General features: G+C 39.6%; 1 protein-coding gene across 1 annotated transcript in view; it reads right to left on the minus strand.

Moving 5' to 3' along the window:
* Positions 1-16,002: 16,002 nt before the first annotated feature.
* Positions 16,003-20,113, minus strand: part of LOC124270147 — a 45,713-nt gene continuing 41,602 nt past the window's right edge. The window contains exons 16-18 of the mRNA XM_046705175.1: positions 19,084-19,161; positions 18,032-18,166; positions 16,003-16,872 (exon numbers count right to left, since the gene is read on the minus strand). Coding sequence (XP_046561131.1) covers positions 16,738-16,872; positions 18,032-18,166; positions 19,084-19,161 — 348 coding nt within the window. The 3' untranslated portion in view covers positions 16,003-16,737. The remainder of the gene's footprint in view (positions 16,873-18,031; positions 18,167-19,083; positions 19,162-20,113) is intronic.

The raw sequence follows: 20,113 nt of genomic DNA on the forward strand, positions 1-20,113 counted from the left end.
ACGCAGTCATAGTTTTGGTATTTCCTCTCGAAACATCATAATTGTATCCACTGAAACTGAATTATATCGTGGTCGACTTCCTTGTTAATTGAATATATACTTCAATAATCTATATGTTAAATTGCTTCTAACAAATATTCAACGAATATTCAAAAGATTATGCCATGGCTGAAAGGGTAATAATTTGTTATGGTCTCAATGGTACTTACATGCTGAATTCCATAACACGTGACTTCATTTAGCATTAAATGACAATGGGGTAGCTTCTCTCCTTGCATAACAACCCCATTCTTCGTAGATATAGATTAAGTATAAAAACATCACAGTCTTGAAAATTGTATAACTTAATTAGTACAATGGTCAGGATTTACCAGATCCCATTTTTCAAATTTATTTCATGTGATTGCGATATTCGTCTTAAACGGTCTTGTACATTTCTGCCTCAAACGATTGGGAGATCGCAGTTTGGTGATTAAGTGTGGTCCCGTTTCTCAAGCTTCAGATTGGACATAATACGTCTAGCTGTAGAGCAATTCTCACTTTATAATAGCCGATAAATACCCTAGTGGGCGTTGAAAACAGTCTGACGGTGAAAAAGTGTATCAATGGATCCACGATGACACCATCAATGATTCAAGTCCATTCTCAGCCAAGCTATACAGTGTAACTCTGTGCAAGTCGTAAATAATTCAGAATGATAAAAATATCCACCAGCCATTACCACAAAAGACATGACGTCAACTTTCCAGTCGGTAACTACCCGAGCAATATTCTTGCAGCTCCAACCTATTGTGTCTCCATTGCATATCTTTCAAGGGACAGTCGAGTATATTCAGTCTACAACGATTTGAAAGAGCGTCATACGTCTCTTGTTCTTTAACTTGAGTGCACAAAATAACGTTACCCGTTTGGAATGTGAATGTCCCATGCGTGAAAAGTAAACTATATATGTTTCTGATTGTTGCCTACAAGGAAGGCCGAAAACATAAAAATACTTTTAAAAGTTCTTTGCTAAATTCATAACACATTCGCCGCTATTTTTTTCACTATTCTTTAGTGTTAAAATTTTGAATAGAACCATTCTGTAAGTGTGAAAAGAAGGCAGTTTTAGGGGGTGTGATTGGAACGGAATCAAACTAGAGATCTTCAATAATGATATATACAAGTGTACTGAAATACACACAGATATACCATGATGGAAGGGGCTATCAAAGTGTATTTTGTTATTTTTATTATGATGAAGTACATCGTAATATAAAATATATGTTACGTTCTCATGAACACCTGCATCCATGTATTTGCAAACAACTGGTTTTAATGATCCATTTACGCCTAAAGGAAGCAGTTTCAAGGTTAGATATCCCCTGTCCATGTATATGATTTTGAATTGTAGAGTTATAGGGAAGAAATATGGTCGATTATTGTATTCATCAAAGAACCTGAGTGTACATGGAATGACATATGCTGTCACAGCGTCAGATAGTTCCTGTTCCACGTTCATTATGCAATAAATGTACTTGTATATGACTACCAAACCTGAATGGTTGTCACTGGTATGTTACAGTGAAGCAGTGTCTTCCTCCTAGACGACAATGTTGTCAGGGAATGACGCAATGCCAGATATGAAAGCAATGCATATTTGTAAAGAGTTTTTGATGAAAGACACCACGTCCATTCGTATCTGCTATGAATCATTCTAAAATTAAAGACATTATAATGAGACATATCGGGTGAGAAAAAATTTGGAATCCAATTATGATGCTTACACATATATTCATACCCACGAGTTGCATATTTGCAAATTGTATATTATATTTATTCTATGTCAATGTAGGCCTTCTCCTTGATTCAAAGATTTCAACGATTTCTGTGGGGACGCCTTTTGTTTGTATGTATGTATGTATGTATGTATGTATGTGTGCGTGCGTGCGTGCGTGCGTGCGTGCGTGCGTCCATGTATTATGTATGTATACATGCATGTATGTATGTATGTATGTATGTATGTATGTATGTATGTATGTATGTATGTATGTATGTATGTATGTATGTATGTATGTATGTATGTATGCATGTGTGTGTGTTGTGTGGGTGAAGAAGGAGAAGAACGTTCTATTTCTGTCTGACTCTTAGCCTATATAGATATAAATAGGCATTATAATATATACAAATTAACTACGACCAGTCACTTATTGATTTATGAGAGACATATAAAGTACATATAAAAATACATAACAAAATATAAAATATAGTATATAAGTACACAATTGAGAAAAGTGATTATAATTATTAAGAGTATAAAGCTGTATTATGTGTGTGTATTTGTGTGTTAATGTGCATGTGTGAATGTGCGGTTTATTACATATGTGTGATTGTGTAGGTTGTGTGATTGTGTTTATGTACAAGTATGTATATGTGTGTACTTATGTATATATGTGTGATAGCGTGTGTTTTGTATGAACGTGTGTATGGATATACGTACGTTAATTGTATGTTTGTACGTTCATCCAATTATTCCAGGAAGAAAACAATGAAATGCCCGCCTTGCCTTGGTCAAAGATATGCACTACTATGTACTTCATTCAAACATCTTTTTTCAAATTAGTTGAAACGTTATTTTTCCGCACCTATTCGTATATTTGCACTACTTTTGAAAGGGGATGTCAACTATTCTACTGACACTGTTAGTTACAAAATGGTGGAAATTTTCTGTAGTTCTCTAATGATGATATATGCCACTCATCCACAAATGGCCGTATTTTACATGCATGCTAGGTCTGAACCTGCTCTGGCAAATATAGGTAAGTTTAGGACATTGAACCCCAGCCAACAACCTATCTACACTTAAATGCACACCACACTTTAACGGTAAACTTGATCGGGCAAGAGGTTAACGTGGAGTTTTGTTTTACAAGTTTGTTCATCTTTAAACACACTATTAGTATGAAGTATTTTGTTACATGGCGTATGAATCAATACGACTATCATAATGATACTTCAATTTAATGACGCCTACACATCGCCATCTCGTCTTTACCATATGAATATATTAACATCCAACTTGAGCTATTTCATAAACAAGCTTGCAACAGTTGGGACATATATTGTGTTGTCCTTAAACCACGTGTAAATTTAATATCAACATGAACATCGGAATTACACAATAATATGCAGCGGGTGTTAATATCATAAAATCCCACCACTTGTGGCCTTCATGTTATAACATTGTTATACCATGGAGATCAATCCTTGTTTAGCCGCCTGTGCGCCTTGTAAGAATAATTTGATGACAGCGACGTGTAAACGTTGATACTAGCAAAGTCTACGGTATTCATATAAGTCAAGTCGTACCTCAATTCTATACTCGTAACAGAATAAAAGTTCTAGGATAAAGACCGAGGTGTTATTCTTAATATGAAAAGTCAATTGTGAGTTTTATGTCTGCAAACGACTTTAGTAGGAGACGCAGTTGCCACTTTACTTCGGCAACATATTTCCCTCCAACAATACCATCACGGCACATGTTTGTGTCTTTATTATCTGAACTCTTTGGCAAGGCTGTATAGACATCGATATCTTTATGCCTACAAATAAATTTGAATAATTGCCAAGACTTTGTGGGTAACAGTTTGTGGAAGTGTAGCTGAATGATTGGTGAAGACATTTGTAAAGAAAACGATCTTTGGTGTGACAGCCGTACCCCTCTACCACAGGATTATGGTGAACATGAATACAGTTCTACATTGGCTATTGATCGCGCCTTTTGACTTGCCAGCTTGCGCTACGATAGAGGTGCGACTCAATAGCGAAATCTCATCATTATTCTATGCCAGGTAAAAGACGGGAGCTTTCTATTGCCAGGCGAACACAGGTCATTACTCGGTCGATGTTTCCCAACTCTTATAAATCGGTCCCTTTTCGATCAAATTCCGTCATTGCTGAACAACGGTGGTGGGAGATGGTCTCCTTGGTAAACCCACAGCAGAACTGACACACCGGGACAGGAGCACAGGTGAGACTGCGCAGCTGCGTGACTGAACTAGTTTTAGCCTTGGCTAAGCATATGTATCGGGATTCAGTTTTGTGTTTATTTTTATTCTGTGCTTTCAAAACACTAGTGTATGTAGCTGAGAAATAACCATGTCCTCTCTAACATAAGCGGGGCGTGGTGGGTGTAGGAGTTAAGAGCTGGGAACTCAAAATGGCGTACGTGTGTTCTTGTGATTAGAGACAAGTTTCGTTGTTCCAGGTTCGAAAGCGAACTTTCAATCCTAGGACGTGTGTACTACTCTTGTCAGCCTATCTTTGCAGAGTCCAAATTCATAAATAGCTAGTAACCATTTCTTTTTATGAAAGCTGCCATTCTAAGATTTATCGTATTTCTACCTTGTATTTATTAGGATCATTCGGCTATGGATAGTTTCGGTAAACTTACAAAAACACTTTATTCATATGTTTCAACCTAACAACCTCTATCAATAGTCCTCAAAATTCAAAATGTAAATTGTAAAAACTTGAATGTTATATATTGAATCTCAAGTTCAACTTGACACTATGAAGAGGGTGCTTACAGATGTACACACATGAATTTATTACATTACGGTTTCGGATAGATTACATGCAGTCGGAGTTTGACAATCTCCCAATTGTCGGTGTTGTTATTAGGCTCTGTATATCCCAGCTCGGTCGGCACAAAAGACAAAATATCAATACTAAATGAAAAATGCCGCTGTGTTTTATCGTATTGTCCCTCGCGCTTATGAAGTTAGCCCGTACAAAGCCTTCGTTCTAAATTAGAAAGTCGACACGCAGCTGCAAACACCGTATATATCGATGAATGCGCGCACACAACACATATAATTGATATCAATATTCAGTACTGGGGAATATTGTATTTATCTCCTGTATTCGCCTTATTGTGAAGTCAGGAAATTATGTTCGCCTACAGTCGGAAGCGTACTCCACATTTCGTCCATTACACCGAGGTGGTCAGCAAGGACGTGGTATACTCCCGTCTCTATTTACCAAACTAACACAACTTTAGCGTAAGTATTTACAATTGGTTGTTGTTTATTATAGAGTTTCTTTACATATATTTAACCGCCTTGTTGACACTGCAATGGGATAATCGTTTCTGACAGCCATGTATGCGTATCGGTTGGATTTCAAATTGGATTACTTACATAACTTTGAAATCTTACCCCCGAGAGTGAGAATATTCAACAAGTTAATGTTAACCAACGCCTTTACTAAACAATTAGCTGGTTCATGTATTTCCTATTGCAGCCTAAACATAAACGACAAAGAAGTAGTGCATTACTCTGAGGATTCAATATTACTGGGAATACAATCTATCTTGTGTGTTTATTAGTATCTCCGACTGAAAATTTGTTTGCGTGACCACACTAAAGGGAAACTGGAGTGTTGAAATAGGTCATAAAATCGCACTATAGAAACCGAAACAAAAAAGTTCACAATCTTAAATAGATTCAAATACATTTTCCCTGAGTTTCGGTCCGTATAATTAGTTTTCATTTGAAATCGATATGCATATCTCAAAATGACCGACAGGGCGAATGCAGAGACTATACATCTGCCCCCACTGACATTCTAACAAAGTCATTAATCATGCTGAATGTATCATGTCTCTTGACATACTGTGATAATCAATATTTGATACCGATGTCAGTACTTTAGAGTAGGTTAGCTACCTCTGAAGAGCGTTTCTGTGTTGCATCAGCAAGATTTACCTGTTAATCTTTCTTCTTTCAATTTTTATACATCTAAAGTCCATTACATGACGACTGTCATGAAGGGGAGCTAATCCATGGAAGAAAAGGGAATTTGCAATAAACTTTATGGGACAGGTTTCTGTTTTAATCTCCCGTCTGGTAGGTTTAGATCCGCTCTTATTGCCTGTAGTGGGCTAGCTACCCGCGTGGCGAGTGATTGATTCTCGATGTGTCTCAAACTGTCCACGTGACACTCCGCTACGTCATCAAGGCTACTGCAAATTTCCCCGCCTTTTTAATGATCAGCAGACGATAATCGGCTAACTTTGTCATCTGGACTACTGTGTGAGGGTGGTAAGTTCAAATTTGAATATGTCCCCGTATGTACATTCTTCTGCCTCCAGGAGCCATAGTAATAATGTGAGTTTATGCAGATATGACATTGGGTGGTGGCTTGCGGCAAATATATTAAAATCATCTATCACCTTAATATTAATATTGTCAATGTTGGGATGTCGGCGAGGTGCATGGCGGGACCAGGGCTCTATCTGGGTGCAGTATTGACCTGGAATGACGTGGCCAAGACACGTTTCATATAGGTAGAAATAAAGATATGCGACAAATTAAGAGCACTATGATCAATAGAGACACGTCTCTCCCAACCAGTGTGTATTGTCCTACGACACAGATGGCCCATACGGGAAGAAAATCGATGTTGCTTTTGTTCAGAGTTTATAGCGTATAGTTTGGACCTCCCTCGAAACAGCCGGCACGGTAGCTAGTTATGACATTTTTGGTAGCAGTGGTTGGGCAGATTAGAATGAATTTGTGGAGGCAGTACTTGTGTGAGAAGGTGAGCGTTGGCAGCTGAAACTCGATAAGGTTGGTCTGTTTAATTGTCTGTAAACGGTGAGATATGCTCACATGCATAACAGGGCATTTCAGGAGCAATGCCTCAAGGAGTGATGTCAGGCTGTGATTAGGCTACTTCTGTTCGTATGAAGTTATCTGTACTTTGTTGTGGGGATTAGTGGTGTCATGCTGGTTGTATAGCAAGGTGGTATTCTCTTTTCCCTCCTGTTTTGTCATGTGGCTCAAGGTCAGCGGCGTTAAAACACTGCTTTAGTCAAATTAATCCCATTTTCAGAAGACCGTTTTTTCAGGTTGAGGCACACATATACTTATGACTGACAACTACGACGATACATTCGACAGCATAGAACTCAGCTACTCAACTACAAACCAGCTGTCATGCTCAAATTCAGTACTTAGTGCATGTTAGATGTGTATTACTCAGAGGCATAGATGTGTGATGTTTTTATATGAGTATGATATAAAAACTCACTCTCTCACTCACAACTGTGTTGACCCATTTACCCTTAAGGCAATTCAAGTCTCCCGTTTCCTTTGCTCAGGAAAGTCGTCACTCTGAAAAGAACTTTGAAAAGTCGTCGAGATTCTCAAGCCAGACTATTTATCCTCAAGCAAAACGGGCAGGGACTTTCATTCATCAAATGTTCACCGCATAGCCTCGTTATGGTTTAGCGCGCGCGGATGCACGAGGCTTAAGCCACCTGTTGCTCTTACCTGTGTGTCGTCTGCGCACACCGGAAAAATGTCGTCTGCTACTTGAAGACTGTGGGTTTGAAGGAGTCAACGAGAATATGACACGGATACTTGATACAAGGATTCAGGAGTGTTAAGATGTCTTTTCATCTTTTGATTGTTGCTCAGAAAGCCGTTACGTTAAATATCGGCGCTCGGGCTTCAATCAAAGATTGATAGAGATAAAAATGCTGCAAACTCCTCGACAGGGCACTTGCTGATGTGGACCGAATGCAGTCGCAATCAAGGTAATATGTCTATTCTCATCTTTTCAAACTACTACTTCTGATTCACACCTTCGGTTGAACCAAATTGTACCATAATACTTTCCCTACCCGTATCCACCCCGAAGAGACGGATTGCCACTTGCATGCACGTCCCCTAGTTCGTCATATAAACGGCGTGGGTGTAGTTGCATGAGTTCATGTGGTATTAAGCTTTACTGCTCACTCCAGTATGTCTCCAACCACCTCAATGCATGTGTTCTTCTAATCTACCCCTAGAATAGACAAGTATTTCAACTATCCTTCGTCCATTTTCAGTTGCATGTCTAAATGAATAATGAATGTATGGTGTTGTGATCTGATTCTGTAATAAACCGAGTTACCCTTCCCGAGACACTTGTCAGTATAATTCAGGTGAAGAAGCGGGGCCTGTACTAAACCACTGTTTGAACAAGCCGAGGCAAACACTCTACTATTCTTTTTTATGCTATAAATTGTGATACACCAGCTCCAACGCCTTCGTGTAGGCGTTAAAAGGCCTAGACTTACCACGAGGCTCCTGCTGCTTGTATCCACACAAATACAATGCTTAAAACGAACTGAAGTTTCCAGAACCTGTTGGGTTTTCATTATTTCATTTGAATACAAAATTTACCGAAATGCCGCTTTAAATTTGTTTGTTAGTTTTAGAAATTCAGAAATTGTTTTAATGACTTTGTCACTTCGTCAGGTGAAACCTCCAAGTCGAACCTTTTATTGGTATATCATTATCTATATTAATATATTATATTATTTACAGGGGTTATCATGCTATTCAATGTGTTTGACCTTTGTTATTCTAGTACAAACCTGTTTGTCATCAGCCGAAGATGTCTAGTATATTAAATTACGTGTGTAAACAGTAGATAGGTATCATATGCACTCTTGATCATTCCATTTCAAGACATGGGTGATTTTTTTATCACAATTTTTATAAATCATGCGCTTGCAGCATTAAAAGTAACATTTGCAGCTTTTATCACTGTTGTTTTTAAAGCGAGACATATTATTAAAATCGATAGTATGATATTCCACAGGTTAGGGATAATGTTTTTACTTTCTAATTTACAGCACCACAGCCTTTGATACATAAAGTGTGTCTAAACAGTAAAATACAAATTTACATTTTTTTGTTGTTGCACCTGTTACAATCTAAATATAAGTACAGTATATATGTACAGGAATTTCTGGTAACACCCACGACTGGTTGCACCGTTTAATTTGAAATCATGTGGTAGATAGCTGCGTTGGTTATCCCAGTCAGCTCCGGATAAGTCGAACTGCAAGCGATAACTGTTGTTATCGATCCCATCCTTCTTACAAAAACTAATGTTCATCGCTCGTTCCTCGAATTCGAAATGTGTTCAGTTTCAACTGACCTTTCTTAAAATATTACTTGTCACTAGAACCGATCATTCGTTTTACATGTCACTTCGTCATAACCGATATTCGGATATTTGATCATTCATTTTATACATTGCACTTCGATAGAACCGATCCCCGGATATCTGACCATTCGTTACAACCAACGCCGACCGTTCACTAAATCCGATCTTTGACCATTCTTTATTGCCTACAATTCGTTTTAACCGCCATACGTTATGCCTACTTCGTTATAGCCGACTTTATTAAACTGTAATTAACTTGTAACCTTGATCTTTATGTTCTCTCTCAATTTATTTTATCAAATAGCCTCGCAGCAAGTCTAGACGTGTGTGTACATATCACCAGCTGTCGACGCTCGGCTGACGGATACACCCCTTACACCTTCGACTCTGTTACTATAGTCAGCCTTTGTAGACTTTTTCAACGTGTCTGGCATTGAAATCTGTATTCCCTCATGCGTGACAGTAAGCCGCAGCTTGAGTGTCACACTTGCGTTAACTTATAAATTCAAAATTGATAATATTTTGCACCATCTGTTCTGCTGCATTACGCCGAGTACAAACCAGCCCTAGGCTTGGCTATGAGCGACGTGTTGTGTGAGTCCGGTCTATACCACTGAAGTGTGAACATTTTTACCGTTTTTTTCCGGAATATTTTAAAAAATGCAAAACGATTTCGTTAATAAATTATATCAAAGAAATGCGTGCTCATATTGAACGTACCAATCTGTATGAAATGAAGCGAATAAATAATGAGTTCTTTGTTTAGTGTTATTTATCCACTTCACTGTCGGTGGTTGGCTGAATGTGTGGATTTTCGCATAGTGTGTCCCTTTAATTTGTAGTTCAATGATACCATCTGGATGCATTCATTGTACAATGCACCAACATCACATGCAGCTATCCATCCATCTCACCTCGCAGGGAGACAGAGTTAACAAAGTGCATATTTGAAATTCAAGGGAGACAATCAGTATCTGTTTCTATTGAGTTACCTCCCCTTGTTGCCACATACGATCATATCGGAAAACTATTAGCGAAAGCCGGATATTAAACAACTGGAGCTCATGATCATTATAGGCGAGGTCATTGTTCTCCACTTTAATTACAACCGCCTTTATGTTTAGATTTCCTGAATCGCCCTTTGTATCAGCCTCACTGATTGGTTGTCGCCATGACAACGCCTTCATGGGATCCTCGAGAGAAAAGCCAAGTCTTTCCGCTATTGTAAAGCAGTTCTGGTTATTAATTGTACAATAATATCTGAATAAGCGCTATCGCTGTACGAATTTCACCGTGTAATAGCTGCTTTATTTGGTCTTTGGGTGGTCATAGTGCTGGTTAATCGACTTTCTGTGTTGTTTTCTGCGAGATGATTTATCAATGCTAAATAAGCAGGTAGACGGAATTTCTATGCACAGTAGTTGGTAATACATTATACCGTCGAATAATCCGAAACATTATACAATGAACCCTCGGTAAACCAGTCCACTCCACTTTGTGGACAGTTACTGACAGGAACATCTACCTTCTTGTCTGATCGGTCGTTCCTTGCACAGGGGCGGTGGGGTAGCCTAGTGGTTAAAGCGTTCGCTCGTCACGCCGAAGACCCGGATTCGATTCCTAACATGGGTACAATGTGTGAAGCCCATTTCTGGTGTCCCCCGCCGTGATATTGATGGAATATTGCTAAAAGCGGCGTAAAACTAAATTCGCTCACTCACACGTTTCTTGCACAGAGGCCTGAGCATTGGGCAGAGGTTGGTGGTTCAAGTCGACCACTCTGCATGAGTCTCTGGATCTCTGTCTGCGGAATGGCCAGCTTGTTGACAATATGATCAAAGTTTGCCACAAGAGTAGCTGCATCAAGGCATTTTCGCTAAATATTATAGGACGTATATACTACTGAAAACTTAAAGAAAATCCACTCGAAGGCTGTGTTTCAAAACCCAATACCCATTACGGATTAACTATAGACTTATGAACCAAAATGTTATGGTGTGTTCTATAACTTTGAGTTTGTAGCTTATGCCACAAAGATTATCAGCCTGTGACGGAATGCGTTTATCTGATCAATGTTCCTGATAACTGTAGCGTCCGGATTAACGAGGTTGAACAGTACACGCCTGACTTACGTGTGTTTCTGTGCTTATCATTCTCTAAGCACGGTACATTATGTATTTGATGACGAGGAAAGAAAGAACAGGCACACTCAGTTTCAACACGAATGCGACAGAGTTTTACGCATGCATTTGTTTTCACAGTGGCTCAAAACTTCGGTTACGCCTCTGTAGGCGATGTTCAAAGCCTGACTTTCGTGCATTGTGAGTGAGTGAGTTTAGTTTTACGCCGCTTTAAAAATATTCCAGCAATATCACAATGAGGGACACCATTAAAAGGGCTTCACACATTGTACCCATGTGGGGAATCGAACCCGGGTCTTCGGCGTGACGAGCGAACGCTTTAACCACAAGGCTACCCCACCGCCCCACATTGTGTAGGTGTACATGGGTTATCAAACTTGAATTTAACCTTCTATGTCAGAGACAGGTTTAGCGTCTCGACGTTGCGTTCAGGATTATTGCACTGGCAGCGACGTGTGCGTGTGTGCGTACGTGTATTCTTACTTGGGCTGGCACTATACAAGCGGTATGTATTGACACAACGACATCATAGAGATGGATACCCGTCAGTACACCGACTCCATGCCAACCAGTTCTTATATCCCTCTAATACCGCGCTCCAGGCATGGTGATAACAAGTACCATCGTTTGGTGAGACTCGAACCACCGAAGCCGATTTGAAACTATAATGAGGTAGCCAGTATGAACAAAAAAACTGGTAGATCGATCATCCATGTGGTAGCAGATAAACAACTATTTTCTGTCTGAGTCATGGGGCGGTGGGATAGCCCAATGGTTACAGCGTTCGCTCGTCACGCCGAAGACCCGGGTTCAATTCCCCACATGGGTACAATGTGTGAAGCCCATTTTCTGGTGTCCCCCGCCGTGATATTGATTGAATATTGCTAAAGCCAAACTCACTCACTCACTGTCTGAATCAGCAAATTTTCCCCGCGAGTGAACCACGCCTAGATTCTTTCTAACCTGCTCTAGCCAGAGATATATTGTAATGAGAAAGATGATTGTGACACATGAATGTCTCTCTGTGTTAACATCTGTCTCTTTCATATCACTCTGAATACGTAACGTAGGCTCCGTAGCTATAGAGTGATATCATTCCTGAATCCTCAAACTGTGTTCGAGGATATCAGTTCCAGAAATACATAGACTGTCGAGGGCAGGGGGTGGAGATATCATTTTTGAATACTTAGACTAGGGAATATCTTTCTTGCATATTTAGACTCCGTCGGGGATGATATCATTCCTGAATACATAGACTGTCTGGGGTAATCTCTGAGCCTGTCGAGACAGTAAGACCCGCCTTTTTCGTCATGTCTGCGCATGTGCACACATGATAGGTCAGAAGTCAGCTAAAGTCGTTACAGTCCTTACAATATTCAAACCATATAGCTTAAACTCTCTTTAAGCAGATAAAATGCTAAGAAATAACACCGTTGTCCAAATCGATAATTTTCAACAGGCAGGCATTCCTCCACTTTCAGATGCGTTGCCCGAGGTGACTTTTCTATACACCCGGCAGACATATTGGATCGGGCGGGAGAGCGGGGCGTATGATTAGCATATGCATGATCGTTCTGGAACCAACCTCTCTCTTCAGATTCGTGTGGCTTTCTTTGCCTACCTATTTGAATGTCGTTTGGTAGACCGAGAAAGAGAGGTTAAAGGACAGCTGCTTACTGGTGTTACGTTTCCAAAGGCGCACCTTGATGTTTAGAAACACATGGGCGGTCGCTCCATACATACACCTCTGCTCATTTTCAACACAAAGAAAGCCAAGCTTTCAGACTTATTTAAAACGTTTAGATCTGTATGAAGAGGCATTGTTGGGGGCTGAATTAAGACAGCTCCTTTCAGGAGATATATGGAGTCACAATTGATGTGTGTTGCCAAAATAAATATGTTTTTGTGCTATTATAATACATCATGCATTGTACGTATGAAAACACGATGCGTTTCGTTGTGTTTAAACGCAGTGTCTTCATAGTCCGCTGGTGTGCCTTAAGGTCTACTCACGGTTCAGTTGCAACGTGTATACAACCTGTATCTACCCCGGCGTTCGGGAAGACATTAATGTTTAGATTTTATTATGTGGGTTGACATGCCAACGTCTTGTAGGTCTTAAACTTCCACCACGCCACTTAAATTCTCTGCTAAGATAACTAACATAATCAAAGATAAATTGAGATTAGAAACTAAGATCATATGTTTCTCGCAGGCTAACCGGACGCAGGTAAGCACATGCAACTGTCCTGTTTATTGTTTAACGCCGCATCCCTCCCATAAGTCAGTGAGTGAGTTTAGGTTTACGCCGCACTCAGCAATACTCCAGCTATATGGCGACGATCTGTAAATAATCGAATCTGGGTCTGACAATCAAGTGATCAACAGCATGAGCATCGATCTACACAATTGGGATAGGATGACGTGTGTCAAGCTGAAGATCGTCACGCGTCAACTGACTGTGTCACCTGTGAAAGTAATTAACTCTGGCAGTCTAGAGTTGATTTTTAACTGCTTTGTAAGAATAATTTAGTAATTCTTTCCAGTAGCCCGTCAGATTATTCACTACACGTACCAAGGACAAGTTAACTGAATTATAACCTGATTAGATATATTTCGGAGTTCCGTAAGATAAATGAGTTAGTACAATAACACTGGTGCCGCGAAACCACTCGTACTCATGTGGGGAATAGAACCCGAACACGGTGATGAGCGAACGTTTTACCAACATCCCCCTTGTGTATCACGAATTGTTATTGTATTGGTTAAGTATAAAAGACAAGACGATGGCGTGTTTCTGTCATAGATGTGGTGGGAAAATGCAAAAGTGGTGTTGTCAAATTCGTATGACGAATACACATGACTTGATGTACGTCATTCATTTTGGGTTCGCGTGCAGGTATGCTTCAGAGGAACCGATACTGCTGGAATAGTGCTAAAAGCGGCGTAAAACCTAACTAACTCACTCACTTACTCAATGATACAGTCGAAAACATAAAATGGGTTACATTTGTTCGAGTAAAGAATTTCGTGGCAAGTCTATATAACAGAACAGTATGTAGCTATACTGATTCGAAAACATGCGTAGCAACATTTCAGCATTCAGAACATCACAAGACCTAATTCCATAATATTGCAGAAAGCCAAAAACTAGAAACGAAAAAACTATTTTTAACTGTTTTACGTTTTAAAAATTGACTTTATTCATTTTTAATGACATTTTAGCCGGGATGTTTTACTTATTGGATTATCAATACATTCAAGTCGAGTACTGATGTAATCAGTGCCAGGAAATGTTTACATGACAAACGCCAACCATAAACTGCCCTGCAAAGTAAACATCGGTTATGGACGGACGTGTTTTTACAGCTGGTTTGGCTTGCATATCAATATATATAATAGTAGAGAGCACAGAACACTAACAGTTCATCATCAGTCCATCACTTCATCTGCCGAGGAAAGCCGAGTGGGAAATATAATCACAGGTGCACCTGGTTCGCTTAAAGTGTCATTCAGCTACAATTTCATATTTTATATCTTTTAATCAAGCCACCGAAAACCTCACCCAAATAACATCAAAGAATAAAGATACAACACCAAATATGTACTACTTTCTTAATGGATAATATAAATTGATATATTACCAAGATTGAACAATCTGGTAAACAACTTTTACAATAACTTATCAATCCATTGTATATACATATTTATCATAAAATACATTATATTATACACTTTCTTATCATTGAAAACTGCCTTCTCTAATAACCGTAAATACACATGTTATTGCATAACTAGTAAACATTCAGCATTAAATTCATAACTTATTATCTCATTTCGATCTGTCCAAACTAATGGGTATATTAGGAAAAAGAAAATCATATAAAATAGATGGGGAGATCTCTTTTGGCCGTCTCATGGCTGGAATACCAGTAGACGTGGCATGATGGCCCAGTTCCACAAAGCGAGTTTAGTGTCACCGCTGCAGTCTATGTTAAAAGTATTGACGTTATATTCGACGTAGCTTTATAGACCGAGGCTCTGAGATGAAATACATTCGTGACCAACTCGTGTTATTCCGTGACAATGCAAATAGCGACTCGCGCCCCCTTGTGGGCATTATATTCGACTGGGTTCCGTCTTAGCGCAACCGGGTATAGCCAAAAGAATTGTCGATTCGTTGGATAACTTCAAACGAATGTAACGGCGATCAGAACATAAGGGAAGGTTTGTCTGGCGGGGTTGGACCTAACTTGACACATACTATGAATTTCAGATGCATGAAAAATCCAAACGTATTCCTGAAGGAATCTTTAAACGAAATATCTGCAAATTCGGCACATGCACATGCGCACATTCTGACTCATTTGTTGTATTTTCTCACTGAACTTTCACCGATGGAGTACACGTACACTTGCAGGTAACTCTGATATATGTAACGGTGGAAGTTTTGCACACTGTTGCACTCTGTTGCATATCGCGACCATCCATGTATCACTGCACTTCGATGCAATTCGTTCTTGCGTTGTCGTATATTGATCTGCACACTAATGGAGACAATGCTACACAGTAGAAATACAGTTATGCTCTTTCAGAGGCATTCCTCTGCAGCTTCAACGTTGATAACTGGCATACAATGGAACCTCGGAATTCAGGACTTTGATAATCCAAACCAAGAACCATTTCAGAAGGAGACTAGTTTATCTACGACATTTGTGTCAACATTCTAACAAATTCATGCTGTTAGAAATTGGCTTGACACATATTATCAATACGTGAAATCGAAGTGGGGTCTATTGGTGACGAACAAACGCTTTAATCAATGACCCACTGGTCAAAAAGAGGAACTCTGAGAATTGACTTCAACACGTTTTGCGTATACGGAGGAATATACGTGTTTTAATTCTAAAAGAGTAAATTATATTGAAGTAATTTCTTATAAATACATCGTCCAACAAATTCACAGGCTACCTTCATAGTACTTACTTAACACGTGCTACCTACAATAGGAAATCAGTGGCATCGTTCGGCACAATCATCTGTCAGAAGTACCGCTCATTTTGATATTATCCGGGGTGGTAGGGTTTCCCAGTGGTTAACGCTTTCGCTCGACCCGCTTTCGATTCCCCACATGGGTACAATGTGTGAAGCCCATTTCTTGTGTCACCCGCCGTGATATTGCTGGAATATTGCTAAAAGTGGCGTAAAACTAAACTCAATCACTCACTCGTTATTAACCATTCTCGAAGTATAAGTCTGTTAATGGAAGAACGCACAGGTTTGCCGTTTCGTGGAAACATAAATGCAAAACAAATGTCACTGCTTATATATGTGTAAAGGTATCACGAGCAATTGAATCAATTACTCTTTGACAACTTATGGCTCTTTTAGCTTGAAACCCGTTAATCTGGATTGCGTTGTTTTGTTGGAGCAAGGATTATCCAGTAAAAGGGTCTCCTCTGCAAGGTTATACATACTGAAAGGGCATATACCAGACTATGAGAGCAAATTAACTAATAAACGGGGGAATACTGGTTGACTTAAACTTTATAATGATGCTTTTTCATTTTGTTCTTTTAACAGATCGGATATTGTATTCGACCTTGTGGTCTCAGGCCACGCTTCCCGTTTTTCTCTGTTTAACGAGTTTGAGTGTGTTGGCGAGAGTTACCTCCCTGTATGCATTCCAGTCAACGCTGGTCTGAAGACTCCGCTGCAGGGCCTCCTCGCTAGGATAGGGACACAGCTGAAACATGTACATGATATTAACACTGGCAAAAACTTAAACCAATATATTTCGAAGTTTACTTTCTGAATTTCTCCTCGGAATAGCAAAGCCCAAACATGGCAAGAGTAAGTGAGTGAGTTATTATGAGATATTCTAGCAATATCATGGTGGGGGACCACACTAAATGGGCTTCACACATTGTACCCATGTCGGGAATCGAACTTGGTGATGAGTTTGCCATCTGTTTGTTTTAAGTGAAACAAATGCTGCAGGATAGCCTTAACTTTTTACAAACAGATGGTATCAAGACCGTTTCGTGATACTTCGTATACACATGCTTGTTATGTAGTCGGAATCGAAATCGAACAGTGATCGGGGATTCGATATTTACGTTTTCAAGATGTTTTTTCGCTTTTGTTTCAAAAGTTCATCAAACCGGATCGAGATTTCTTGCGAACGAGAGGGGTTCGGTAAGTTTGATTAAATAGAAAACAAGTGTCACAAATGTTCCTGTAGCTCAATACTTGAACGAATGATGTTGCAGTTGTATCAGATTAAAGTACATTTTAGTTGAACTTTGATTTAAATGTTATATGATCTTTGTAAAATCACATAATGTTTTACTTGCAAATAGCAAGGAATAATTTCGTACCTTAGTGTGTCTGCATCAGCTGATATTATTCATAATTCGACACATGGTCATGACAGTTGTCATGTATCGTCAGCAAACGCTACACAATAGTCTTACTGCCATAAATCTGCCTCCCTCTCATTAGAGAGTGAGTGATTTTACGCCACACTCAGCAATATTCCATCTATATGGCGGTGGTCTGTAAATAATCCAGTCTGGGCCAGACAACCCAATAATCATCATCATGACCATCGATCTAAGCAATTGGGATACAATGACATGTGCCAACCAAACCAGCGAGCCTGACCATCCGATCCCGTTAATCGCCTCTTTCGAGACCAATTCTAACCTGAATCTTCGAATTCACGGGCCCCCTCCCATTAAACATGTTGTGAATAAACAACACTGATTAAAGCCTTTCTATAACCTGTCCACCTTGGTGGCCTAGTGGACAGAGCGTCGGCCCCGAGAGAGGAAAACCATGGGTTTGATTCCCGGTGGCCTCATACCAAATATGTTAAAATCTTAAACCCGGCGTTAGGTTACCTGTTGTCTCGTCCTCCGCTCGAGGTCATCCGTCACGTGATCCATGTACAGTTGCTTGTTGATGAGCAGGCAGTCAGCGCCGTTGCTGACCACGCAGAAACTTGTCTGTCGTCCCAGAAGCAGGTCGGCCAGGCCCTGAGACAGCCACAGGTCACACACACAGGTCACACAGGCTTAACGTATATGAGTTGGACGAGTAAGAACAGGTCACATTTATCAATTGGGGTGATACCCTTATATACTGACAGCCAAAAGAAACGCAAATATTACATTTTTTTTATTACAATTACATAAAATAAGATATACATCTAGTGGAAGTGGTGTGCGTTCGATGCTCAGATAGTCATTCCCGACAGTTGTGTGTTCTGATGATACCACAGTGGCTGCTAAAATAGGCGTTACACGATACTGAAATGTCATTTCCCATGACTCTTTAAGTTGCAAAAAGTGCAATCTTTTACGATCTTACTGACATGATTTCAAAACACGTCTGTTTATAAATAGAAATTGTGTATTCATTTTAAAAACTCCCGTTGTTGTCTTTGCATGCTGTCATGGGTAGACAACAATCTCTTATTGCCACTATAACACAGTTTTACGCGATTCGCGTTTTTTCTCTTAACTGAGTACATGTTTCACACATTGTACCTATTAAGGGCCCAGATTTTCGGCGAAGCGACTTAACACTTTAACCACTACGCCACTCTACCTCCATATTAGGTATTAAGTTATACGGCAACATGTATAAATGTGAAGGCGTGTGTAATGAACGCCTCGTCGTCAAGAGCCCAATATTGAGTGCTTTAGAAATAACACGGCTTTCAGCAGTGTTTCAGTTATGTCGTGTTAACATAACATGCAAAGCTCGAAGTGATATGGTACTTATTAGACATTTGTCGAAAACAACGAGCAGCGAAACCGGGAAAAATTATCAGCGCGAACCGAAATTCCAACCCACAAACATAGGTCTCTGGCACGCCAAAGGGGCGTAACTCTGTATAGAGAAATGCTACATGGTTTTACACTGCTGAAAATTAAGTTTCTGTACTTACAAACACTTGGCCTTTCGTCACAGTCTCAACTTTCACGAACTCGGGATTGAGGTCAGCAGGTGTGACGTCATCAGGGTCCTGCAAGGCGATTGGTCGATGCTGGTATACACTAGTGTTGGGAGATGACAATATTTCGAAAACGACATACAATGAATGGTAACTGACTAATGAGGTCCAAAATGGCAACCCGAGCGGATGTATTCTAAACTGTCTTGTCTGAAATCAACAGGATTAAATTATTTGTTTGTTTGTTTGTTTGTTTGTTTGTTTGTTTAACGCCGCACTCAGCAATATTTCAGGTATATGGCAGCGGCCTGTAAAATAACGAGTTTGGACCACACAATCCAGTGATCAACAGGTTTCCATAAAAACACGTTACCTTCAGAAAAGTATGTGTCTTGCTTTCCCTATTTAATCATAATCATAATAACAATAGTACTGAAAACAGCACTAAAACTGCTAAACTCAGTGGAGCCGGTTGAGGCGCGTCGCCTCCTCATACATCGCACAGTGAGTATATATACTCCTCATGGCTCGGAGAATAAAACCCCGTGAAGATCCGGGTTATAATTGGTCTTCCACAGCCCATGCTTGTCGTAAAGGGCGACTAACGGGATCAAATCGATCCTCATGATCGATCGATCATTTACAGACCGCAATATAGGTGGAATATTGCTGTGTGCGGCATTAAACAATAAACAGTGAATGTGACTTTTTAATTTGAATTAAATAAACTCAAATATTTTAAACAAGACAAAAGGTCTAAAATGACATTTATAATTTCCAAGGTCTTGACAACGAACACCGAGGAAATTACTGAGTGACGTATATGTTATGCCACCGACTTTATCATGAAATCCTTACGTACATGAATAATCAATAGTCTTAGCTGGTCGTAAATAGAAATATATGTAAATGTATCTTACTGTGCTCTGCATAAAGGCAAGCCAAGAACATTTAACATCGCAATCGATAGTTCCATGTATCGTGCCATGTCAGGTCATAAAATTATCAAAATGTCAAAATAATT

Source organism: Haliotis rubra, unplaced genomic scaffold, assembly GCF_003918875.1.
Source record: "Haliotis rubra isolate DU_JTF1 unplaced genomic scaffold, ASM391887v1 Scf15, whole genome shotgun sequence".
Lineage (NCBI taxonomy): Eukaryota > Metazoa > Mollusca > Gastropoda > Lepetellida > Haliotidae > Haliotis > Haliotis rubra.